Source organism: Gossypium hirsutum, chromosome A06 (genome assembly GCF_007990345.1).
Source record: "Gossypium hirsutum isolate 1008001.06 chromosome A06, Gossypium_hirsutum_v2.1, whole genome shotgun sequence".
NCBI lineage: Eukaryota > Viridiplantae > Streptophyta > Magnoliopsida > Malvales > Malvaceae > Gossypium > Gossypium hirsutum.
In genome coordinates this window covers 122,895,481-122,922,686 of record NC_053429.1, presented here as the reverse complement: position 1 = coordinate 122,922,686, position 27,206 = coordinate 122,895,481, and the positions used below count along the sequence as shown (strand labels likewise).

Genomic DNA, 27,206 nt, shown 5'->3' with positions numbered 1-27,206 from the left:
TTATATCAATATTTCATGCATCATCATTTTCTTATATCTTGTGTATATTTACTTTGGTAATAGTTCGTATTAAACTTAACATAAATTCCATATATCTATACTTATTTCATTTATCTATCTTCTTAATTATTTCATACAACTATTTTGTACATATATTTCCATATGACCAATTCCTGTAAACATTTCACACAACCATTTTGTACAACCAATTCATATAACTATTTGTCATCTGGTACATATTACCTGAATATTAGTTGTTCAACAGATATCTTGGCGTCTCTCTTCCACAGTCTTATTTATCTTTGACATGATGCCATAGTGTCTTTCAACTATGGCCTTACTCATTTTCTGTCATGTTGCCATGGTATCTTTCAACCATGGTCTTATTCATTTCATGTCACGCTGCCATGGTATCTTTCAACCATGGTCTTACACATTTCATATCAAGCTGCCATGGTATCTTTCAACCATGGTCTTACACATTTCATATCAGAGAGCACACTCCCACGAACCTTATCCTTACAGTGAGATTACCAGTCCAGGCTAAATCCCTTGTAATATAAACTCATAGAGTATTATCGGGATTACCAGTCCAGGCTAAATCCCCTGCAACGACAATTACTCTAATGAGCTTGGATCTGAATTACCAATCCAGGCTAAATTCAGACCCTAATTCGGATTACCCGTCCGGGCTAAATCTATTTTTCACATATTCTTCGGGAGGGCTATATCAGGATAGGATCACCCGTCCGGGCTAGATCCTTTTTACCGCCAATTCCTTTTTAGAGATCCATCGAAATTTCCTTTCATTCAACCGGGATTTCTTCCCATTTTATCAAATATATCAATGTTTCATCAATTTTCATACAATGAAAATTCAAATCATATTCACATCAATAACATATATTTCAAGCATTAAAGAATATAATTCAAGTTACATAAACTTACCTAGCGAAATTGTAGAAATATCAAGATTTAGGGACATTTTTGGTAATTTACCATTTTCTCAATTTTCACCCGATATTAAATTGACAATTTCATTCAATTTGTTAATTTAGATAATAAAACAATTCATTCCCTTCAATTTGATCATTTTGACATTTTTACAAAATTGCCCTTGAAGTTTTACTTTTATTCAATTTAGTCCTTAAGCATAAAACATGCAAATTAGCCATGCAAGCTAGATATTCATATATATTTTTCCTCCTCCTCCTCTCCATTCCACATTCTTAATGTATATAACACACTTGTAAGTAACATCATCTATAATTTTTATTATTTACTTTTATGAATATTTAAGCTGTCCATCTGTGTCATAGTCACTAAATTATTTATATCTAGAGATCTAGAACTCTAAATTAAGATCCGATAATTTTCCCTGAAACTATACTCATATATATTCTCACCATAAAATTTTTAGAATTTTTGGTTTAGTCAATAAGTACAGTTTATTCTTTAAAGTTACCCCTATTCTGCTGCCTGACAGTTGTGACCCTTCTTCACTAAAAATTAATTATCTTCTCGTACAGAATTCGAATGATGTTCCCGTTTATTTATATTGAAACTAGACTCATTCAAGATTCTAAAAATATAAATTTAATCACAAAATTATGATTATACAATTTTTTATTATTTTTCAAAGTCAGAATAGGGGAACCCAAAATCATTCTGATGTTGTCTCACAAAATTTATTATATATCATGATTTAAAAATCTATTACTTACACTGTTTATTCTATGAGAAACTAGACTCAATAAGATTTAATTTCATATTTTTTTCATCTTCTAATTCGATTTCTAAAATTTATGGTGATTTTTCAAATTTAGTCCACTGCTGCTGTCCAATATTGTTTTAGTGCAAGTTGTTTATTACCATTTTTCCCTTAAGCTTTAATAAATAGCAATTTCGTCCCTACTCAATTAGCCTCTCAATTGAGCTGATTTTTCTCAATTAACACTTTATTCTATCACTTTAAACTACTTTACAACTTTTGGAAATCATAATTTCAGCACTAGACTTTAATTCCAACATTTTCACAATTATGTCCTAAAATCAATTTCCATTAATTTTACTAACTTAATTCATACTCTATTTCTATTCAAGCTCCATCCCAACTCAAATTTAACTCCTAAATTTTCAGCTTATTTAACTAGTTTCAAAATTTCCTCAAATTAGCCCTTCAACATAAAACTTATGAATTACTTTACAATTCAATCCTTATTTCATTTCTAACTTGAATTTCTATCAATTTAACCATTATTTCATCATTTTACTCAACATGAACAGTATCCAAAAAATCTAATATCTTTTCAAAATATCAACTTAATTTCATCAAAATCTTGTCCAAAGCTTCTAAAATATCAAAATTAAGTAAAAAGGGCTCCATTGACTTACCTATTAAACTTCCAAGCTTCACATCTTTGATTTTCCCTTTTTTTTCTTTCTTTCCTTCCCCTGCTTTCTGTTTCGTTTGCTTTGTTTCTTTATTTCTCTCCTTTATTTCTTTTTTCCTTTTTATTTTTTTTAGTAACGAAGACTCGAAAATACACTTTTCCGATAACCGCAAAATTCGGGTTATTACATAGAGCACTGTGATGGTGATAACGAGATTAGACTCCAAGACGAGAACGACAATGATATGAGCTAAAAGTAGAGCTGTAAACAAGTAAAAGACAAAGAAAGGGAGATTTATTTAAAGTATTATTGGTCCGTATGGGTGGACAAGATCCCAATTCTAAGACCATCAATGCTAAATGAGATGTTACGCTTTTTCAAATCTGTTTGGGATCTCATTCGTGATTGGACACATAAAAGGTTATTGCGCAACATCTGCGGCATAGTGCATTGAGCAACCAATTGTTCCTCCAATTCTAAAAGTTTTGTTTCGCCTAAAACATACGCATGTAAAGTTGGATATCTTTTCCACACACAATTTGAAAAGGGGTCATGACTTATCTTGGATGAAGAATGAAAGCTTGTATTGTACAAGTATTCTGCCCAAAGAAGAAATTTAGACCAGGATTTAGGTTATTCATGTGTGAAACAATGTAAATAGGTCTCCAAACAACAGTTGACCACTTCCATTTAGCCATCGGATTGTGGATGATAAGCAATCCTCATGTGAAGGACTAAGACAAAAGAGCTATTGCACTACAAGAAAATACACTTTTAGCGGCGCTTTTTTTAGTCTTTAGCGGCGCTTTTAAGTGCCACTAAAACTTTTAACGCTGCTTTTTAAAACACCGCAAAAAACGCCGCTATAGGTAACGCCACAAAAATTTGTGGCGTTTATTAAAAAAAATGCCGTTAAAAGTCACGGCTTTTAGCGGCGTTTGTGGGAAAGCGTCGCTAAAAGTCATGTCTTTTAACGGCGTTTGTGGGAAAAGCGCTGCTAAAAGTCACGTCCTTTAGCGGTGTTTGTGGGAAAAGCGCCGCTAAAAGTCACGTCCTTTAGCGGCGTTTGTGGGAAAAGCGCCGCTAAAAGTCATGGCTTTTAGTGGCGTTTTTCCCACAAACGCCACTAATTTTGGCAGATTTGTAATATTTTTTTTCACCAATATCCAGCTCTTCCTGCATTAAAATCCAACCAAATACAACAAATATAGTATAAAATGCAACCAAAAACAGCAAATTTAACATAAAAAATACAACCAAAAACATGAATTCTAAATGATACTTCAAATTTAACTAAAGTTATATGGTATAATTAATAAATAAAGTATAATTTAAAATATTCTTACAATAATGTTAAACGTGACAAAACTTAAAAACATTCTCACAATAAGAAAACTAATGTCTAAGATGGCGGCTTTTGCGATTGCTGAAACATATGCATCATCTGCTAAAGCTGTAGCTGAAGGTCATCGTACTTTTTGCTCTACTCTGCTACCATCGCTCGTGCCTCTGCCTCTTTCGCTGCAGCCGCTGCCTCCCTCTCTGTTGCCTCCGCTCTAAGTTGTTGCTGGAGTTCTTTATATTTTCATTGAACCTTGGCAATTTGCTCAACCGTATTCGCTTGCATCTGAGCTATCTGGTCTCTTAACCTCTGAACTTCAGCTTGAGCTTGACTTCCGGAAGGCATGTATTGCTGGGAGCCGGATCCAAAATATTGGGTCGGGGTAATACCAGATCCTTGAAATCGAACCCAATCGTACCTTTCAGGACCCAAAACTTCAGTGATAATTCTATTATCAATGTTCTCAAGATTAACAGAACTATCACTCGAAGCAATCGCTTCATATTCCGCCTTCTTCTCCTTTAGTTTCTCCTAAAAAATTAATTAAAAAGTTAGAAACGAAATATATAATAAAAAGGAATGCAACATAACTTAACATTATTTAAAACTACTAATGATGAATTGAATTAAACAATTATAATTAAAGATTATAAATATTTAGAATAAATCAAATATTATTAAGTAAATATACCATAATTTCTCCAGCTTTGGATGTCATAGGAGATCCATCTTTCTTCCTATGCGTAATCTCAAAAAGTTGAAGGCGTCCAACTTTTTGTCCGGATTTGACTTCCTACAATATAGTAGTAAAAATATTATTTAATAATAGAAAGTTATTAATATTTGAAAGAATTAATAAATTCATAATACATCGGCCTCAGCTACAGAAGCAAAACTTCTTGACCCTGCCGTGTGCGTGAATTTTTGTTTTTGCCTGCTGCTTGTTCCAACTCGCTCACGGTCTTACATAATAAAATTATTATTACGTATATAGTAAACACTATATATAAGAGTTTGAAAATACGCAATACCTCTCCTTTCTTTGAATTCCAAAATCTAACCGCATCTTTCCATTGATACCTCAGCATTCCCGGCGGGACATTTCTCAATTTTTCCTTGAGGCTTATGTCTTGCTTAAAATATTATTTCTTTAAAGTGCTTTTATTGTCTCTCCATCTTTTACCTAATGCCTTCTTGATATAATCATCGGAGACTTCTAAAGCAAATCTCTCCTAAAAAAACATAAGTTTAGAATGTAAATATAAATGAAACTTAAACCAAAGTATTATAAATTACATTCACATTTTGTTACCTTAATATTAGCGAGAGCTTGATTTTCGTTACTATCAGGCATGTGATGCCATGATTCGTAGTTGATGGGCAACATATTTGCATTTCGTGCTAAAATGCCCAAATAGCCTGCTAAAAGTCGAGCTTCAGATCCAACAGGCTGACCATGAGTATTTCTAATTACTTTAACACGCTCGACAAGATCTAAGTCATATAAATCTCTAAGCAGCGTACGTCCTCGAACTCTACGCATCCCACCACTTTCAGCTGAAAAATGATATACTATTATTATATTAAAATTGACAAATAATTCAATAATAAAAGTCAACACATGTAAAATGAACATAACATTACTTTGAAATTCTTCAGGCTCATCAAGTGTCTCCGGCACATTCGAAGATCCAACAACTGTCTGCTGTTCACTATTTTCTTCTTTCGAAATTGGAGTATTCTGGACAATACTTAAATCTCGTAATCTTCTTCTACGCATTTTTCCTGCAATACACATAAAATAGTTAAAGTTTTAGTAACAAATTACAACAATAGTAGTACATATAAAATAGTTAAATTATATAATATGACAGATTAAAATTATAATATTACATATAATTAAAAAATTGTAAAATCTTGTAATGGCCCATTTTCAGTAAAATCGGAATAGTGGTTTCGTGACCACAAATCCAATCTAGAAAGAAAATTTATTTTAATATTGTGGCATAGTCTATATTACGATAGGAATACTGCATGAAAATTTTGATAGGAAAATTTTATTGATTATATAGTTAAATTGCTAAAAAGAGAAAAGAAAGAAAAAAATGCATTCTTGGGACTCCGTTCCGATAAATCGAATTCGTAAATATTTATTACAAATATTTACGAAGCTAGTTGTGTGTCTAATTAGGTTTTGATTAGGTGAATTTGACTTAATTAGAAGTAATTAGGAAAAAGGATTAGATTGAAATAAGTGTGAAAGTTTAATTATAGATTAAAGAAAATAAAAAGGACTAAATAGGTAAATATGCCATTATTATTAAATGAGGCGGTTTAATGTTGAAAGAAAAAAAAAATCTAAGATATTTTTTATATAAAAATATATATTATATATTATATATTATATTAACTTAATATTTAAGTATTAATATATAATATATTATATATTATTATATATAATATAATATAATATATAAAACATAAGAAAAGTAAAGAAACAGAATAGAAAAAACAAACAAACAGAATAGCAGGGACGAAATAGAGAAAAAGGGAGAAAGAAAAAGAAAAAAAGAAAATTTGGGATTTCAAGGGTTCAAATTCAATTTGGTAAGTCAATTTAATTCATTTTCTTGTAATTATTGAGTTTTTATGATCCTAGAACAAAATACTATTAGGTATATGTTGAAATTTTGAGAGTTATTAGATTTTTTTTATATAGCTATTGCTGAATTTATGGATAAATTAGAGATTGAACTTATGAAAAATTCAAATTAGAATTGAGAAAAAAAGATTGAATTGTGAAATAGATTGCAATAAGGAGTAAATTATAAGAAGTTTGAAATTGGGGTTTATTAGTGAAAATTGGGGAGTTAAACTAAGTTATAAGTAGAATTTAAATAAAAATAAAGCATAGATTGTAATAGAAATGGAAATAATTTTAGTTATGGAATAAATTGAAATGTAAGTTAATGTAAGAAATGATGAATTTATTATATCATACATGTTTATTTTTTTAATAGCATAGGAAAGTCATTTAATTATTTTCTCTAACATATAAATGTTATATGTTTTATATGAAATTGAAGAGAAAGAAAAGAAAGGAGAGGACCTAATTGAAGAAAAAGGAAAAGAGAAGGCTAAGGAGTGAAGGAAGACATCATTTCAATCTTTTTGTTGTAAGTACTACAAGATTTTTTTTAATTTTATTTAGATGTTTATATTGTAGTATAGAATTATTTAGAAATAAAATTGTAATATATATGTATATATTTCAATTTATAAGTAAATAAATAATAATAATAGATTATGGAATTATGAAATTTGAAAAGAAAATTATAATTGGAGAATATAAGAAATTATATTGTTTGAACATTAAGTAATAATGTTGTGACAAAAGTATATGTGTGAAAAAGATGAGATATTTGTGAATTGTGTAATATGCACTAAATTGTAATGATGAAGAAATGAAAAATCTTTTTCGAGATATTTATGTAAAGTATTTAAATGTATGAAATTCAGTTTTAATGCCCAAGTAGATGAATTTAGAACTACTAGGATATTAGTGGCATGCCATTAAGGAACTCTAGCGCGCTCTCTGATTATTAGCACATTAGTGCTCTCCGTTCTATTATTAGCACGTTAAGTGCTCTCTGTTTAGCACATCTGTGCTCTCTGTATAGCACTTTAGTGCTCTCTGTTCGTTTGTGCATAATAATGCACTTCTGTATTTGTTCCGTATATCCAGTGTGTTCTATTAAGTCTACTTTGGGCTAAAGTTATAAGTTGTGAACCAAAGCGAATTATCAATGTACTAAGGTAAGTTTTATAACTTATATAATAATAAATTAAATTTTGTTAATATAAGATACAACTAAAGAAACTTATATGCATATAAATATATATTGATCAAAATGGATTATAATATTTTAAATGGGATTTATTTGCCTATTTATTCTTGTAGTGCTTACTAAGCCTTCACCGGCTTAACGCGTTTAATTTTAACGCGTAGGTACAGTTAGACTCGAAGAGGTAGCGTCGACTAGAAGATCTCTCATCTCATCACATCCTCAAGAGCTTCATAAGTAGGTACCATATTTTGAATTAAAAGTGGCATGTACAAAGGTGTTATTTTGATCACATCAGAATGTTACAAGACTTTTGTTGTAAAAAAAAATGGTAATTAGTATTTTTAATGTTTATACTAATGAAATGGTACAAAATTTTATATAGTATATATGGTATTGGTTGTTTTTGGTTTGAACTTGCAGGGGGTTTTATACAAAATAAGCAGAAATACTGCCGAAATTTTGAAAAAAAAAATTCGTTCCACTCCTAATACGTATTTTGGGCCTCGAGGGTCTATTATAAAGACTTAAAAGTTAAACTATGCTATGAATGTTATTTATTTATGAATTATTTCTAAGTTGTCCAATATGTCCGATAATGCTCTGTAACCTTAATCCGGTGACGGTTTAGGGTGAAGGAATGTTACAAATCTTACTACATCATTATTCGTAAATATCTTCATCCACATCATGTCGAACCCATTGATGTTGTGTACTAGTACTAGGGATATTTTCATCTAAGTTTTGTTCTGTAAAAGGTAATGTTTCTGATCTTTCGACGATGTCATCTCTACTTCCATTACCCATGTCAAACAAGTCTCTAGAGGTGTTCTGGAGTACAACATACCAACCCTCATCAGTTGGATCTTTCGAATAAAAAACTTGTTTCACTTGAGAGGAAAATACATATGACTTGTCCATCAATTGTTGTCAAGTGTGAATCAAGCGAGAGAAATTCAACATTGTAAAACCAAATTGATCTTTAATTCCTCGAGCAGTATTAACATCAGCCTAATCACACCGAAATAAGACAACTTTCCATCTGCCATAGTAATCCAACTCAATAATGTCGGTAAGAAGTCCGTAATACTCCACATTACCCTTAACCGGATTACTGTCCCTAGCACTAGCATAACTTGTAATTGAATAATTAACAACTCCACAATTTTGAGTTCTCCTCATTCTCTCACGATACTTTGTATGAAATCTGTATCCATTGATGAGGAAGGCACTATATCTTTTTATTATTCTGTTCGGACCTTGGGAAAGCCATTTAACTTCTTCATTGACGTCCTTTCCACTCCAAACCTATTGAATCGAAAGTAAATTGAATAATTAACTAAATTTCAGGATTATATGTAACTTATTAACTTTAGTTACATACCGTTTGACTTAACCATTCATGAAAAGATTCTGTGAATAACTTATTAATCTCTCGATGTTGCAATCTTCGAGAACGTGCACGAGATCTCAAAATTTGTTTGTACTCACTATGTTAAAAACAAGTGTAATTGGTTAGAAGATCAACAAATCAAAACGACGACTATGTGAGGAAATTTTAGAACTTACTTGCGTAACGGTTCAACTAAATCGTGGTGAAAAAGTACATATCGATGTGCTTGTATCCATGATATATCATCTAATTCTGCAATTTCAGCTTTGCCGATTGGTTCCTCATAACTTTGGAATAAATAAGTTTCGACAAAGTTATGATCATTGAGCCCAGCATTTCTATTTGGTCTATTCAATCGTGTTTCAACATCTTCTAAATATCTAGAACAGAATGCCATGCACTCCTCTGCCAAGTAGCCTTCAGCAATTGATCCTTCTGGATAACGCTTATTGCGACAATAAGATTTCAATTTGCTTAAGAACCTAAACACGATATACAATATTTATCAAAAGTTGTAACTAAATGTATAGACACGAATAAATAAATATTTGACAAATAAATTAGCACCTTTCTATTGGATACATCCATCGATAAAAAACCGATCCACCAAGTATTGCTTCGTGAGGGAGATGGATTACCAAGTGCACCATAATAGTGAAGAAGGAAGGTGGAAAGATCTTCTCCAAATTGCATAAAGTCAAAGCAGCTCGATCCTGTACTTTCTTAAGTTCTTCAACATCCAAAACTTTGCCACAAATAGCTTTCATTATATTGGATAGTTCAATTATACAAGACGTCACATTTTTTGACATGCAGTACCATAAAGCAACTGGGAGTAAATCTTGCATCAAGATGTGGTAATCATGTGATTTTAATGAATATAATCTTCGATCTTTAAGACTCACACATCGAGATATATTTGACGCATATGCATCTGGGACCTTTATATCCTTCAACACCATACAAAACACCTCTTTCTCTTCCTTTGACATTGAAAAAATAGAAGGCGGCAACCGATATTTCCCATTCGGAAGTACTTGAGGATGAAGATCACGCTGAATTCTCATGTCAACTAAATCAAGTCGACTCTGAAGATTGTCTTTTGATTTTCCATCGACATTCAAAATTGTCCCAATTATGTTTTCGCAGACATTCTTCTCAATATGCATAACATCAAGATTGTGGCGTAAAATATTATGCTCTCAATAAGGCAACTCAAAAAAAATACTTCTTTTTTCCATAAGTCTGCCTCATTAGGATCATCCTCTTCGTCAGATTCATCATCGGATTCATCCATTGATCTTCTCTTTGATTGCGTGTTAGGTGGTTGATTCATCTTCCCATAACTGAAGTTGATATCTTTTAACATAAACAAGATTTCAGATCCAACGGTCTGCTGAGGAGCTCCTCTGTACTCTTCAGTACCGTCAAATAGAGTCCTCTGAAATCTAAATTTATGATTTCCATCTAACCACCGACGATGGCCCTTGTAAGAGAACTTCTTCCCATTGTACAACCACTTCGAACAAGTTTGCGCAGCACAACAAGGACAAGTATAACGTCCTTTAGTACTCCAACCCGATAAATTAGCATAAGCCGGGAAATCATTAATTGTCCACAATAAAGCTGCACGTAAATAAAAATTCTCTTTTCTTAATACATCATATGTCTTAACACCCGACCATAATTGTTTTAACTCTTTAATAAATGGCTGCAAATAGATGTCAATATCATTTCCGGGACCTTTCTCTTCAGGAATAATGATTGATAAAATAAACGAAGATTGCTTCATGCAAATCCATGAAGGCAAATTGTAAGGAACAAGCACCACAGGCCAAGTACTGTACGAAGTACTCATGATTTTAAATGGATTAAAGCCGTCAGCTGCTAGCCCAAGCCTCACATTTCGAGGATCGCTTGCAAAGCTTGAAAATTTCATGTCAAATGATTTCCAAGCTAAAGAATCCGCAGGATGTCTTAATAATCCATCATCGGTCCGTTGATCATTATGCCACCTTATAGATTCGGCCGTCTTTGACGACATGAAAAGCCTTTGAAGTCTTGGTATTAGGGGAAAGTATCGCAAAACCTTGACTGGCTTCTTTCTTAACTGTGCCCCACCTTCATCCGCATTCACATCTTCTGTATTCCCATTCATCCAACGAGTCTTGCCGCAAACATTACAACACTGTTGGTTCTTCTGATCACCCTAGTACAACATGCAGTCATTTGGACAACTATGAATTTTATCGTACCCAAGGCCCAAATCTTTTATTAGTCTCTTCATATCTTGACAAGAATGGGGGATTTTTGCAAAAGGAAACATCTCTCTCAGAAACTCTAACAGCATTGTAAAAGAATTTCCAGTCCACCCTGCCAAACATTTTAAGTGAAATAAACGAATGCAGAAGGACAATTTCAAATATTTTGATCCCTCGTAAAGTTCTTCGTTCATTTCATTAAGTAAATTGTAGAACTTCGCCGCTTCTTCATTTGGCTCCTCATAAGGTGCACTTGTTCCCGTTTCACCAAAAACATTTCCACCAATATTACAATCATTGGATGCAATAAAGTCAGGTGGAAACGATTACTCACCATGACTGTGCATATTAAATGCATCCCGCAACATACCTTCCATGTCATCTTGTCTAACATACTGATGGTAATCAGTATCAGGATAAGTCGGATTAATCATTGAAGAAGTTCCACTAGATGTACACTCTCCATGGAAAATCCATTTTTTATACCCCCGAATAAAGCCATCAACAATTAGATGTTCGTAGACAACTTCACGAGTATGCCAATTGATGTTGCCACACTTCTTACACGGGTAAAGAATCATATTCTCTTGGCTTGCATTTTGAAATGCAAAATTCAGAAAAGTTTGTACTCCATTTCGATAGGCGTTGCTTACCCTTGACAATTTCATCCAACTCCTATCCATTTCGTAGTTCTTGAATTCTAAAGTTGACAATAAATTACACAGGTAAGTTGTTTATTATGTAAGTCTTGATATGATATATTTTTATGTTTTATGTAAGTTATGTAGATTATGTAAGTTATGAAATTTGAACTTTAAACTATATGCTTTTAAGGAAATTATTAGATTACACTACATGTATTAGCTAAGTTTCGTAAGTTGTTATGTACGTTATGTGAGTTATGTAAATTATGTAAGTTATGTGAGTTATGTAAGTTATTTTTTAAGATTCATCATACGTGGCGTTGTTACACCTAGGGAGAATCCATTATATCTTACAGCTCGATATAAGGCAACCCGTCAGGTTTCCAGCCTATATACTTGGAATCTCTAAAATATTTAAAAAAAGGTTGGAGAGAAGGTCAGCTATTGTTGTAATTTTAATGGACAAGCAAGCTACATGGTAATAAATATTCAATAGTAAATGAGCTCGATAGAACTTTTTTCAAGTCTTTTTGAATTTTTTAAGATTCATCATACGTGGCATTGTTACACCTAGGGAGGATCCATTATATCTTACAGCTCGATATAAGGCAACCCGTCAGGTTTCCAGCCTATATACTTTGAATCTTTAAAATATTTAAAAAAAGGTTAGAGAGAAGGTCAGCTATTGTTGTAATTTTAATGGACAAGCAAGCTACATGGTAATAAATATTCAATAGTAAATGAGCTCGATACACTACAAGAAAATAGACTTTTAGCGGCACTTTTTTTAGCCTTTAGCGGCGCTTTTAAGCACCACTAAAACTTTTAGCGGCGCTTTTTAAAACGCATAAGAAAATTAAAAAAAAATAAGTTAAAAACATGATCCATTAATGATCCATTAAAAAATAAGTTAAAAACAGATTTAACAAATTAAATATACATACCTATTTGAAATTGTAATTACCTTGTAATTAGCTCATGGAATACATACCAAATATAATCTCCTAGAAATAAAGATTTAGCAAATTAAATATACATAACTCTTAGAAATTATAAATTGGATGGAAGAGTCAATTCTAGCAAATTAAATTACACTTGCAAACAATAAACAGCCATGAAATAAAAAAATAATCTAAGGATAAACAAGAATTAAATAAGAATTAAAAACATGATCCATTAACGAATTTTCCAAAGCAAAAAGCTATAAATTATTTAATTTAAGGATAAAAACCAAATTTATATTATTGTTTATGTATTATGAAATACATAAATAAATTAATGAATCCTTTGGATAATTTCTTTGTTTCTGCTTGTTTGGTTACTGTAATATTACTGAGTTGTTGCCAATTTCAAACTCATAAATTAAATTTGCACTAATTATTTAATGTGGATCATAAAGTATGTACAAAATGTACAAAATTCAACATGAAGAAAAAAGAGAAGCACTTTGTCATAGGCAAGTGAATTAATACCACTCCCATTCTTATTCTATATACAATATGTCACCGAATAGTATGACTATATCCTAGTATTATCAAATAGAAAAAGAAAAAGGTTATACAAACCCAAAGAAACTCACACATACCATAATATACATGACATCAACATCATATACAGTTATCGAATCCTGGTCCAGCTTAATATATGAACTTCAAATTTTGACGTGTCCATCCACAGTTTTAAATAGTTAAACTCAAGCCTATTTAAGTTTGTTCATATTATTTTTCTAATCTTTACATTATAATATATTATGTTTAATATTCATATGATATAAATTTCTTAGTGTATAAAAATAAAATAAACATAATATATTATAAAATTAAAAAACGAGGTAAACCAAACCAAATTTGAACCTTAAATATTAAATATTAAAACATCACCTAATTGGTGAGAGACATCACACCACTTTCAGATTGAGGGTAACAACATTTATAAAAAAGGATATATTTTACTCTTTTCCTAGAAGGATCAATCAGAGGATGCCACCATCCAGATAGGCATGTTATTGAATGAGCAAATGGCACACAATTATATGCTGTACTTCAATATTACAACAAAAGATATCAAATTGGTGCCATATTGGGATGAATTAGTTGGCCGATAAATATGTAGAACACAGATGCACTTCAACAAAGTAAATGAGCTTCTAATAGTAATCTGTCATTTAAAAGATATAGGGGTATCATCACTTTCTAATATTTACCAAGTTAAATCTTATACAGACCTATTATCCACCATGCTACTTCACTCCGTTGTTGGGGGATCCTTAAATCAAAATGTACAGAATTTAGCAGCAGGGAGATCTGTTTCTGTATCTGGAGTAATATTGTAAATTTAACAAATGTATTTTTAAAACTTCTGGCATTTAACTTAGTGTAAGTAATCCCCCCTTTGATAATACCCTCTGCATCTGACTCAAATATGCCTTTCAATAGCATTATAGCATCAACCTAAATTATTAAATTGGTTGAGCTACGCTAACACCCTCAGCTTCTTAACAACACTTTTGCCAGTTCACTCTAGTTCAAAATTTATTAAAAAAAGGTAAATATTTAAAGGATCCTCACTACAAGAATGGCATCCTCCAGTCTAATTATCATCGAGATTCAAATTTAAGAAGAGCTACTAAATCACTAACATAGATCAACAATATCAGCCAGCTACCCTGTTCATATGTGCTATGCTCAACAATTACAACAATATATGATATATATTTATGTATTATGTTAGTTTTGTAAATTATTATATGATATATATTTAACATTAAGATAAATATTATTTCCCTTTAAAAAATTATTTTAATTAAATAATATTTAAATAAATTAATCCAAATTATTTGTGATAATTTTTAATTGAATATAAAAAAACAAATTAAATATTATTATTTAATATAAATAAACTAAAACAATAGACATATATGAAAGTGTAAGAAAGAATGGAATGTGTTGCAATTTGGCAGTGGTTTGAGGGATGGGAGAAAAGAAATAGCATTTTATAATTCAAAATATAAATAAATTATATTTAGAGTGGAATAACTTAGGAGGTATTCAATTTTCTTTGTTTCTTTAATTTAAATTAGTTTTTCATAAAACAGTTTGATTTGTAATAGATAACAAAAGAAACAACATTTTATTATTCAAGGCAAAATAATATTATTTAATTAATTTGTAATAGATAACACAAGAAAGAGTTAATTTGATGGAAAAGAACTGCTATCAAATTGATTACTGAAGCATTAATTAACAAAGGCATATATTAAATGATTTCATTTTTGGGGTCTTAGAAAATTGTTTCTTTTTACCAGTTAATACGTATTCTGGGAGATACAGGCAAAATTTCTACTATTTAATCGAAAATATTCTTTATTTAATATTTGTTATATTCAATACTCATTTAATATTAAAATTACTTATTTTATATTTAAATTATTATTAACACAACCAATTGATTAAAGCTCACCAATTTAATGTCCGGTCCAATTACTAAAACATTACAATATAACTAATCCGCTTTTAAACCTTTTATTAATTTCTATTAAAGTTTTCAATATAATTGTATTTAGTTTATATTTCTATCATAACGACATAAAATATTATATTTTTTTTACCATCAAAATATTATCTATATTAATATGAATTGAAAGATTGAAAGTTGATTTACAGAAAACAAATATTTAAAACAGTTGTCTTAATTCCAACTTTTACATGCATTATATAAAAGAATGAAATATAAAAGATCTATCGATGTAAAAGAAATATTTTCATAATTATTTATTTAGCTAAATAAATATAAAAACAAAAACAAAAAATCAAATTCTGCATAAAATGCTCTGTAATTTAAAGCCCATAGAAGCAAAACTCGGTTATGAAAATGATCAAGGGTAGAGAAGCAAATATATGAGAAGTCCAAAGTCGGGTCGATTGAAACAGATAGAACAACGGAAGAAAGAAATATATATAAATATATATATAAATCGTAATCAATATAATAAAGAAAAAATAATAACCTGAGATCGTGCTCTCTGAAGTTCTTGTTCAAGTTGAGTTAGCTTTATTCTACTCGACTATAGCTGTTGAACATCTGCCTGTTACAGAATCACATACCAGAGGTAACTGTTAGACAAACATTTGACAAAGTAAGCACCACAACAAGAAAAACAACTTTGTTAGATTGATAATAAGAGAATTAAAAATTATAAATAACCAAAACATATTCATAAATTTAGATTTTACAAACTGAACAAAACTCAAAAATAAAAAAATGTCAACCAAAATAAAAAAAATGTCAACCATAATAAAATCTTAAAGAAATCTACACATTAAACTACATCTAGTGATATCAAAATCAACCTTACCCATATTCCATATTAAATTTTGTTAACTGAAAACCAAAAATATGTATTGGAGAGCAGTATATTCTTCTTATCACACAAGTCACTAGCAGAATATCCCTTTGGACCTTTCTTTCTGGAATCATTAAAGAATATGATCTAAGTACTACCTTTTTTACTTTTATATAATGGAACTTTCATGTTAAGGTTCAACTCTCAAAAAATGTGTTATAACTAGCTGGTTTAACTAGCTGGTTATAACAAGCTGGTTTAACTTGATCGGGATTGATTCTTCCTCTCAAAGTTGTTATGGAACAGGCACTCTGTCATGCCATACTCTACCCTATTATTTCTCTAAAAGAATGCAGCTAAAGTAATCCTAGTAAATACATTTCAAACATAAAGTGGGTAGTTTCAGGTTATTTATCTTACTGGACCAGGTAATGCATGCCTAAAATAACACTACTAAAATATTTTACAGTAGTACAGAGTAGCCAAAAAGCTATAGCATCGAACATAATTTATCAACATGCATACGAATATGTTAAAATTATATCTATTTAAATAGAATGGTTAATTCCCAAGATTAATTCCACCAATTATTACCAAAGGTTAATTTCATGTCTCGAACTGCAAACAACAAAAAATTGAAGCTTACCGTCGTCCAACAGTAATGGAATTCTATCGGGGTATTTTACCCTAACTCTTGCTCTGTAAGACTTTTCTCTGTAAAACGCCAATCAAACCACAAATTAATAGAACCCAATCAAACAATTATACGCAAATGCAAATTAATAGAACCCAATAAAACCACACAATAAATCGAAGCTTACTATCATCCAAAAGTAATAGAATTTTATCTGGTTTTTTACCCTAACTCTTGCAGCCTCTGCGAGACTTTTCTCTGTAAAAAGACAAAAACAAATTAATGAAGGCAACCAAAAAATAGCTAAATCAACAACCAAAACTAATACTAATACAAAATATCGGTAAATACTTAACTTCAACTGTTTTCTTCAACCCGAAACCCAACTTCTGAAACCCTTGCCCTTTCTTAATTCGATTTTCTATAGATGGGATTATGGGGTTTTGACTGGAAGGTCGGTGGGAGGGGTGAATCTTATGGATTTCAAATCGGGGAAAAATCGTTAGGGATTTGGGATGTTAAATTCGGGAATGGGTGATAGAACAGGGGAAAAACGGGGAAAATGGGATTACAGGGAATTGACTGGAAGGCCGGTGGGAGGGGTGAATCTTCGGGATTTCAAATTGGGGAAAATTGGTTAGGGATTTAGGGATTTAGGATGAGGAAGAATGGGGAAATAGAACTGGGGAAAATGAGGGAAATGGCTGTAGCCTAAATGACGGAAAAGTAAAGAGGGATAAAAGTAATGTGTTAAACGATGAAGTTTTGAACAAAATAATTTAACATTAGCGGCGTTTATAACCTAACGCTGCTAAAAACCACCTATTGCGGCGTTTAGCCTCAAAACGCCACTAATAATATAATAAAACGACGCCGTTTTTGTTTTAACCGAAATCACCTTTAGCGGCGTTTATACCCTAGCGCCGCTAAAACGCACCTATTGCGGTATTTAGCCCCAAAACGCCACTAATAATATAACAAAACGACGCCGTTTTTGTTTTAACCGAAATCACCTTTAGCGGCGTTTATATCCTAGCGCCGCTAAAAACACACCTATTGCGGCGTTTTGCGCAAAACGCCACTAACAAATCCAATAAAACGGCTCCGTTTTGTTTAATACATAATGATATTTTGCGGCGTTTTTTATAAAAACGCCACTATATCAAACCTTTTGTGGCGTTTTCTAAATAAACGCCGCTAATTTCTTTTAAAATCAATACTATTTAATATATAAATTAAAAATAATATAAATTAAAAAACAATCACTTATATACCCAGAAAAATTTAAAATTATTTTAAATAATAGTATTTTAATTTTTTTTATTTAAATAAATAATTTTTTAAAATTTAACTAATATTTCAAAGAATTACATAAAATTTGAAAACTTGAAATTTTTTTAAAATTTGAATTCTTTAAAATTTGAAATTATTTAATATATAGATTAAAAAATAATCAGTTATATACCCAAATAAACTTTAAAATTATTTTAAATAATAGTATTTTAATTTTTTAACATATATTTTTTACACTAATTACCCTAAACCCCTAACCTATGTCCCTTAACCCTAAAACCCCTAACACCTAAATCCTAAACCCTAAACCCCATAACCCATAAATTCATAACTCTTAACCACTAAACCTAAGCCATAAAACATAAACCCTAAACTTCTACCCATTAATCTCTTACCCTTACCCCCTTATCATCTAAACTTTAAACGATTAAAGTTTAGCATATATTTTTATAATTTTGAAATGATTAAATAAAAAATTTTCCACTATTAATGGGATGAAGTTCAATTTTACCTTTAAAATTTTTCAAAATTTCAAAAAATCGAAATGGAAAATTTTTCATTTTTAGAGGAGCAGATACCCTTTCAACCCCCTACTTATGCCCCTAAATATATATTAATTATAAGGTTTAGGATTTAATTAGTGAATATGATTCACTTGAGATTAACATACTATATACCCATGGCCATTAAACCTTAAACCATAAAACCCTAGACCATAGACCTTAAACCCTAAACCCAAAAATAAATGTAATCAATATTAAGTATTGTTTCCATAGTTTATTATGAACATAAACTGGTTTAGGGTTTTAGGGGTAATAGTTTAGTGTTTATGGGTTTACTATTTTAGGGGTTATAGATTAGTGTTTATGATTTTTTGAGGGATTAGGACTTTAGGGGTCATGTGAGAAACGCCACTATTGATCCTGTTTTTAGCGGCGCTTTACCAAAAGCGTCGCTAATGCTCCGTTTTTAGCGGCGTTTTACCAAAAGTGCCGCTAATGCTCTGTTTTTAGCGGCGTTTTTGATAAAACGCCGCTATTGCTCTGTGTTTTACAATTTTTGCGGCGTTTTTTGATAAAACGCCGCTAAAGCCCTATTTTCCTGTAGTGTTGACAGAAAGTACTCAAGAGTGGACCTTGGAATACCATGCAAACGAACGATTCCCCTACCAAACAAACCCAACAGTTTTGGAAGTGAATGGATGAGATAGCATATTCACTAAATTGATCAACCACCACCAGGATTATGTCGAAGCCACTAGAAATTAGGACTCCAATGATGTAAATCTAGTGAAATATCCTCCCAAAGTTATTCATGCATTGGTAAGGGCTGCAGTAGGCCGATTGGCGCTAGTGTTTGGTACTTGTTTCGTTGACAAGTCAGGCAATTCTGGACATAAGATTAACATCTTTCTTCAAATGTGGCCAGTAAAAATTGGCAGCCACTATGTGCTTGCACCAGAACCTTGTCTTTTCGAGTTGGAAAATCTTCTATTACTAATCTGGAGTCTGGACTTGTAAAATAGGTGTCCGGCAGCCATATGGAAATTGGAATACAACTATATATGGGCTGAGAGAGAGCTGCTCCTTTATTTGCTTCTAATGCCATAAAGTCGACATATCGGGGTCTATGAGACTATGCATCGGCTCCTTTGTTCTCGTGGAATGCCTTGCCTTGTACAGAATTGTGAAGTTGAATGGAAAAAGTTTTATGAATAATCTTTGTTATTCATAAGTAATTTAAAATTCGATTCGATTAAAAAAATCGAATTATGAGTTAATTAAATCGAGTTATTCGAGTTTTAAATTCAAGTCAAGTTAAATAATAGATTGATATAAATATCTTTTTGGTTACTATCAATTTTGAAAATAAATAAATTGGTTTCTCTACGAAATTGACAAAAAAAATTCAAAATATTTATAAAAATTTATATTTTTTAAAAAATTATAAAAATTAAAAAAATTCTAAAGAATATATAAAATTTTAAAAATTCTCTAAAATAATAATTTTGAAACCTAAATAAGTCAATTAATTATTTCAAAATTATGTTCTATAACACGGAATTAGTTATACTCTAACAAGAATTTAATTTGACATGTTTAATTTTTTTTAATTTAACTCGAACAATTTCACTCGATTCAACCGAATGCTCGCTCTTACTAATCACACTCCAAGCTTTAAAAAAATTATATATGTTATCTAAAATCATTCAAATCTCACTAACCCAAATAACCTATTTATATTTATAATTAAATTTAAATAAAAAATATTAATTTTATTGTTAAAATTTTAATTCTAACAGAAGCAAACAGATCCAAATAAAAATTAAGAATGGAGGAAAGTAGCCCCAACACTTTGACAGAAATAAAGCGAGGCTACCATGATTGAAACATTATTGATTATTTAATTATAGACTCTTCAGCTCCCCAGCTTTTTGTTTATGTTTCGTTTTCAAGGAGGTACGAGATCTTGAATTTCCACAAAAAAATAAACATAAAAAATACAAAAAGTTAAAAAAAGGTTGAAAAGAAAAAAAATGTGGTTTATAAAATTGTGTCTTATCAACAAAATAAATAAAATATAAGAAAAGATTAGTAATTAATGTTTTGGACTCTTCTACTGTCTCATCTCCTCACTTAAAAAAAAAAAAGTTGTGACATTTATGTGATTATAATCATGCATCATTAAATTTTTTTTTCAAGATAATACTTTTTGTTGGGGCCGGTTCGTATAAACAACGAAATAGTAAAGGTAAAGAAGATCGAATATAAATTTTACATAAAAAATTTCTCTGAAGAGGATAAAAACTATGGGCAAAGGAGGTTTCGGCTTTTCACTGAATCAGTAAACAAACGAAAGCATAATATAGATAAAATAAACTTAAATATACTAAATGTATAAACTCAAACCCCAAAAACAAAACCCTAGCTCTCATGGAGTTCTCTCAAAAGGGATATAAAATTATCTCCTTTGTTCCCACGAAAACTCTCACCAAATCTCATATACGACTACATCTTGTCGCCCTCAAAAGAAAATTCTTGTAGTACTACATCTTTAATTGCCTTCAAAATAGGTATACGATGGCCCCCTTTAAATAGGCTAAGATTAGAGTTCTAATCATAATAAAATATCCTTGAAGTGGTCAAAGTTTGACTTGGAAAAGATAGGAGAATTTAACTTTGAGAAGAAACTCGGTGTTTGTGGGAAACACGTCGCCACATCCTCATTAGTGTCGTCATGATGTCGTGTCCTACAGCTAAATGTAGTGCTAGTTTTGGTATATTTCGAAACTTAAGGAGCTTGTTTTCTAAGCATTTTAATATATTTTATTATGTTTTTGCATTTCTTAGTCTAGAGTTAAATTATAGCAAAATAAGCGTTTTTAAGCAATAATTGATGTTAATTGACCTATTAGGCCAATAAGGGTCTTAATTTAGTGCTAATTTGTAACACCCTTACTTGACTCGATCGTCCAATCGGAATATTGGGTGTCACAATTGAACCGGGTTGACATACAAGTTTAGAACTCACTATTTTCAAAATCAAACTGTATTACCTATTTATAAAAGAAAAAAAAAACTTTACATCAGCGACAAAAAATTTAAAATAAAAGTACATTGTCTCGCCTCTGAACTATAAAGGAACTATTTGGTTACAAAACACTCGTCGCCTGGGCGAAGTTTCTAAAGGTACCCCTTCCTATGTGTATGACACTTTACTAATAGTCATCCTTGATCCAACACGGTCTGGCTTGGTTCCTCCTCGAGCTCTTTATCCTGTAGATCTTACAACCACAGGTCAAAACCCTTGTAAGTTCAGATGAAATTATCAAGTTTTTTTAACTGTATTACACGAAAATAAACCCTACCTTGCAGGGGGTTACAAATAGAAAAGAATCAAACACACTACTCCCTGAGTCGTTTTGATGGTCCTGGTTAGCTGGGAATGTCGAACTCCTGTCCAACATCTGCCTATCTTTAATGGCAGAATGATTGCTGGGTAATCTTTTCCTGGTCAGTTTATGACCCTTTTAAGTACCTATGACGGGTTCTAGTTGATTTATTATCCTTGCGGATTCCTACATTTCCTTCACAATTTCCTCCCAATTCCTTTCATGCATATCCTTTTTTATTTCATCCTGACTTGTGAACACGTATAACTCTGGCGATTGAACTGACATTTTACTCATATGGCCTTCTAAAAAGGGTCATGTTGCATAAGTGATTTTATCTTTGTTTCATCCCTTCTATTCTTGCCTTGTACTCGAGTTGTAATGTTGTTTGAATTACTCCATTCTAATTCGTCCAATATAAAAATCATTACTTTTGAATGTGTGAATCATCTAATCGCATTGAACTATTTGGATATATGGCATCCAATAAATTATTTCCTAAGCAACCATTCAAGCTTCCAATCTCTCCTACAGAATCGTTCCGTATGGAACTAACTCCATGGAGAATACACTCGCAATAAATTTTCCTCAAGGAGAAATAATATTGACAGACATCTCTGTCACTTGTACGCCTCTTTTAGTACCTCTTTATGTCCATGGTCCCCAGTTGACCCCTCTACACCAAGTAAACTTGTTGGGATACTTATGGTCATACCCCTAACCTACTAGTTGGATTGGGCACCTTCTAACAGTTCTTAACGGTGAATCCTTACTATGATCCTCAGTTTACTCTCCATTTATTTACCTATACACCAAGCACTATTAGCTCTTTAGTTTCGATGATTGTTTTCTGTTAAGTTACCACTCATATGCCTTACCGGCTTCTACGATTACTATTTTGGTTGACTACTTCCTTTCTATTTCTTTGTTCGACGAATTCCTCACTGATTTGTTGGCTAACTATTGTTCACCGACTCTTACATTTTTCTTTCAATCTCTTTTCCCAGGATTTCATAACTCTCCCACGATTTTTATCTCGACTATCCACCCCGTGTTTACTATCCCGGCGAACTACCATACTTTGTCATATTTGAGCTGCGATCCTTTGTGACTTAACCCCATGTTTAACGTCCTTGACTACCCGGTGTTTATTGTCCCAATGGGCTACCCTGTGTTTACTGTCTCGTGTACTCTATTGGTTACTACAGTCGAGTAATGGTCTTACACCTTAAACCTGTTTTAAGGTGTTGCCACATAAAACCTTACCGTCATTACAGGGTCGCCCCATAGAGCCTGCTGATCGTCCTCATGGTGTTGCTCTATGGAACCTAATACTCGTCGATATCGGTTCATCTCATATCTACCTTGATGCTTGAACACTAAAGTGTCCCCCGTCCCGCTGCAAGGCCTGGAGCTTCGCACATCACGGTTTGCACTTAGCAACACCATCGGTATTTAACAAGATTCCACCATCCATTCCTTCATTTCACCATTCCTAACTTTGATGCTTGAACATTGCAGCTGTCGAAACCATTTTTTAAAGGGGTTTGAAAAACGAGCTTCGACTTTTTGAAAAATGAAAATGGGAGTCGCCACCAATCTTTTTAGGTGTGATTGGATCACCTTATAAAATGTTTTGTTTTAAAACATTAATTTTGGTCTACGAAATTATGAGAAAAATAGGTTCGGGAGTCGGTTACGTACGAGGAATGATTAGCTCCCTCGTAACGCCCAAAATTGGTACCAAATTGAATAATTTTTTGTCTTAATGTCAGAAAATTTGAAAAGATTTTAAAACTTGAACAATTTAAAGTTGAAACTTGAGATTCCTTTGTTCCGAAAGTATACAAACATTACATCCAGCATGTTAGGACACGATGTTTTAAATCCTCGTAACTAAAATTATCTCATGATTTTGAAAATTTATTAAAAGGATATTTGGTTATTTAGTCAAACGAAAAAAAATCGCAACCCAGCATGTTAGGGCACTATTTTCTGAATTTGTAGACACCAAACATTGCCTTATTTAAGAAAAAACTTTTTCAATTAAATGAAATATATTTTTTAAAACAATGAATGATATAGAATTTAATAAAAAATAATTTGATATAAATACTAAAATTATTAAAAAATAAAATATAAAAGAGAATTAAAAAAAATTAAGGAGATAGGGATTAAATAAAATGGTTGAAAACGAAGATGAACAAAGAATAAATAAGAACAAACCGTAGAAAATAAGAACGCAAGAGGGAGAGAAATTTGAGTAAATGCTCTCAAGAATTCTTATTGCTTCCCAAAACTCAAGTGTAGTCAAGTTCTTTTACAATGAGGGGAGAGGCCTCTGTTTATAGTTGAACCTCCTCAAATCCAACGGTACAGATCAATTACATCAACGGTTAAGATTAAAGGATATCTACAAATTAAATCTCCAAGATTACAAAATCATATCTTCTAAGATTGTATATCATATCTAAGATTGCAATCATATCTAAGATTGTATCATATCTAAGATTACATATCACATCTAAGATTGCATATCATTGAAGATTATATTTCCATATGAGTCAAACTTGTAGATGGACCTTAAATATTGTCAAGTAATGGGCCATTCCGATCGGGCCAAATTATATTTGTAATTCTGGACTGAACTTGGACTTGTTTTTTTTTGTTTATTATTTTTGTTTTTGGACTTATTTCTGGGCCCGGGCAAAATCGAGTGTCTACAGCTGCCCCTCTTTACTCATTGCTGTGTAACAGGAATAGAGCAAAGACTATAAAAGACCAATTTTGCCTGGTCTTGCCGAGTCTTGAGTTCTTGATCTTCTTTAAATGGCCACTTGACAGCTTCAATCTGCTTCTTGCAAACTCATGATTGTCATGTTGATATCTTCGATCTGCTCTCCATCAAACACAGAGACTCCAAATCTGCTTCTTCAATTTGTTCCCTGACAATACAGAGATACCAAATCATTTTAGATTTGCTTCAGCGTAAACACGCGAAAGGCAAATCAGCTATGTCTTTGATTTGCTCCTTGTAAGCACAAGGATACCAAACCATCTTGGATCTGCTTCAGTCTAATCATCTGAAGGTTAGATCTGCTATATGTCTGCCATCTGTCGAATATGGAAACGCCAAACTCCGATTTGTTCTCTGACAATATAGAGATGCCAAATCATCTTAGACTTGCTTCAACGTAAACACGTGAAAGCCAAATCAGCTATGTCTTCGATTTGTTCCTTGTAAGCATAAGGATGCCAAACCATCTTGGATCTTGCTTCAGTATAAACATCTGAAGGTCAGATCTGCTATGTGTCAGCCCTCCGTCGAATATGGAGACGCCAAACTTCGATTTGTTCTCTGACAATATAGAGATGCCAAATCATCTTAGACTTGCTTCAACGTAAACACGTGAAAGCCAAATCAGCTATGTCTTCGATTTGTTCCTTGTAAGCACAAGGATGCCAAACCATCTTAAATCTTGCTTCAGTATAAACATCTGAAGGCCAGATCTGCAATGTGTCTGCCCTCCGTCGAATATGGAGACGCCAAACTTGGATTTGTTCTCTGACAATACAGAGATGCCAAATCATCTTAGATTTGATTCATCGTAAGCACGTGAAAGCCAAATCAGCTATGTCTTCGATTTGTTCCTTGTAAGCACAAGGATGCCAAACCATCTTGGATCTTGCTTCAGTATAAACATCTGAAGGCCAGATCTGCTATGTGTCTGCCCTCCGTCGAATATGGAGACGCCAAGCTTCGATTTGTTCTCTGACAATACAGAGATGCCAAATCATCTTAGATTTGCTTCATCGTAAGCACGTGAAAGCCAAATCAGCTATGTCTTCGATTTGTTCCTTGTAAGCACAAGGATGTCAAACTATCTTGGATCTTGCTTCAGTATAAACATCTGAAGGCCAGATCTGCTACGTGTCTGCCCTTCGTCGAATATGGAGACGCCAAACTTCGATTTGTTCTCTGACAATACAGAGATGCCAAATCATCTTAGATTTGCTTCATCGTAAGCACGTATGCCAAATCATCTTGGATCTTGCTTCAGTATAAACATCTGAAGGCCAGATCTGCTACGTGTCTGCCCTTCGTCGAATATGGAGACGCCAAACTTCGATTTGTTCTCTGACAATACAGAGATACCAAATCATCTTAGATTTGCTTCATCGTAAGCACGTATGCCAAATCATCTTGGATCTTGCTTCAGTATAAACATCTGAAGGCCAGATCTGCTATGTGTCTGCTCTCCGTCGAATATGGAGACGCCAAACTTCAATTTGTTCTCTGACAATACAGAGATGCCAAATCATCTTAGATTTGCTTCATTGTAAGCACGTGAAAGCCAAATCAGCTATGTCTTCGATTTGTTCATTGTAAGCACATAGATGCCAAATCATCTATCTTTAACTTATTCCCTATAAACACAGGGATGCTATGCTGAAATCTTCGATCTGCTTCGCTGTAAGCACAGGAGTGTCAGATCTGCTATCGTCGATCTGTTCCCTATAAACACAGGGATGCCAAATCTGCTATCTTCAACTTGTTCCCTATAAACACAGGGATGCCATGCTGAAATCTTCGATCTGCTTCGCTGTAAGCACAGGAGTGTTAGATCTGCTATCTTCGATCTGTTCCCTATAAACACAAGGATGCCAAATCTGCTATCTTCAACTTGTTCCCTATAAACACAGGGATGCCATGCTGAAATCTTCGATCTGCTTCGCTGTAAGCACAGGAGTGTCAGATCTACTATCTTCGATCTGTTTCCTATAAACGCAGGGATGGAAAATCTTATTTCTCTGATCTACATTGTCCCATAAAAGACATAACCTATAGAATGCGTATGAGTTCATGCCTAATAATTAGGATGCTATGATCGAAGTGAGTCAAATTCTCCTAATTAGACATGTTATAATGCAATATGTTATGAATATGACCCCTATTTCGGACGTCACCACTTATTCCCTCATCAAAGTTTTCCTTACTTCTCTCGAAGTCTCATTCCTACTCAGCTTGTGGGTTTGTACCATTCTTCAAATGCTATGACCTACTGAAAATGTTTGTAAGATGATCCTCTCTTAGGATCGAATCGTTTGATTTGTTCAATCATCATTTTGGACAAAAGAAAGAATTTTCTTGAGTTCTTTCAAACC

At 32.3% G+C, this 27,206-nt stretch overlaps 1 protein-coding gene across 5 annotated transcripts; it reads right to left on the bottom strand.

Moving 5' to 3' along the window:
* Nucleotides 1-3,687: 3,687 nt before the first annotated feature.
* LOC107944109 (uncharacterized) lies at nucleotides 3,688-17,626 on the bottom strand. Of its 5 annotated transcripts, none has more exons than XR_005928891.1 (8): nucleotides 17,043-17,594; nucleotides 16,868-16,935; nucleotides 15,886-15,963; nucleotides 12,844-12,883; nucleotides 5,381-5,521; nucleotides 5,049-5,293; nucleotides 4,768-4,968; nucleotides 3,688-4,529 (listed from the first exon to the last, which is right to left on the bottom strand). XR_005928891.1 is itself a non-coding variant. In XM_041116148.1 (6 exons), the coding sequence occupies exons 4-6, from the start codon at nucleotides 5,514-5,516 to the stop codon at nucleotides 4,879-4,881; spliced, it is 471 nt and encodes a 156-aa protein (XP_040972082.1). In that variant the 5' UTR covers nucleotides 5,517-5,521; nucleotides 15,886-15,963; nucleotides 16,868-16,935; nucleotides 17,043-17,593; the 3' UTR covers nucleotides 4,428-4,878. The 5 variants fall into 5 exon arrangements, 1 of the variants encoding a protein (XP_040972082.1); XR_005928890.1 differs by lacking the exon at nucleotides 12,844-12,883 and having other exon boundaries at nucleotides 4,428-4,529; nucleotides 17,043-17,113; nucleotides 17,212-17,594; XR_005928892.1 differs by lacking the exon at nucleotides 12,844-12,883 and having other exon boundaries at nucleotides 4,428-4,529; nucleotides 17,043-17,626.
* Between the last annotated feature and the right edge of the window lie 9,580 nt (nucleotides 17,627-27,206).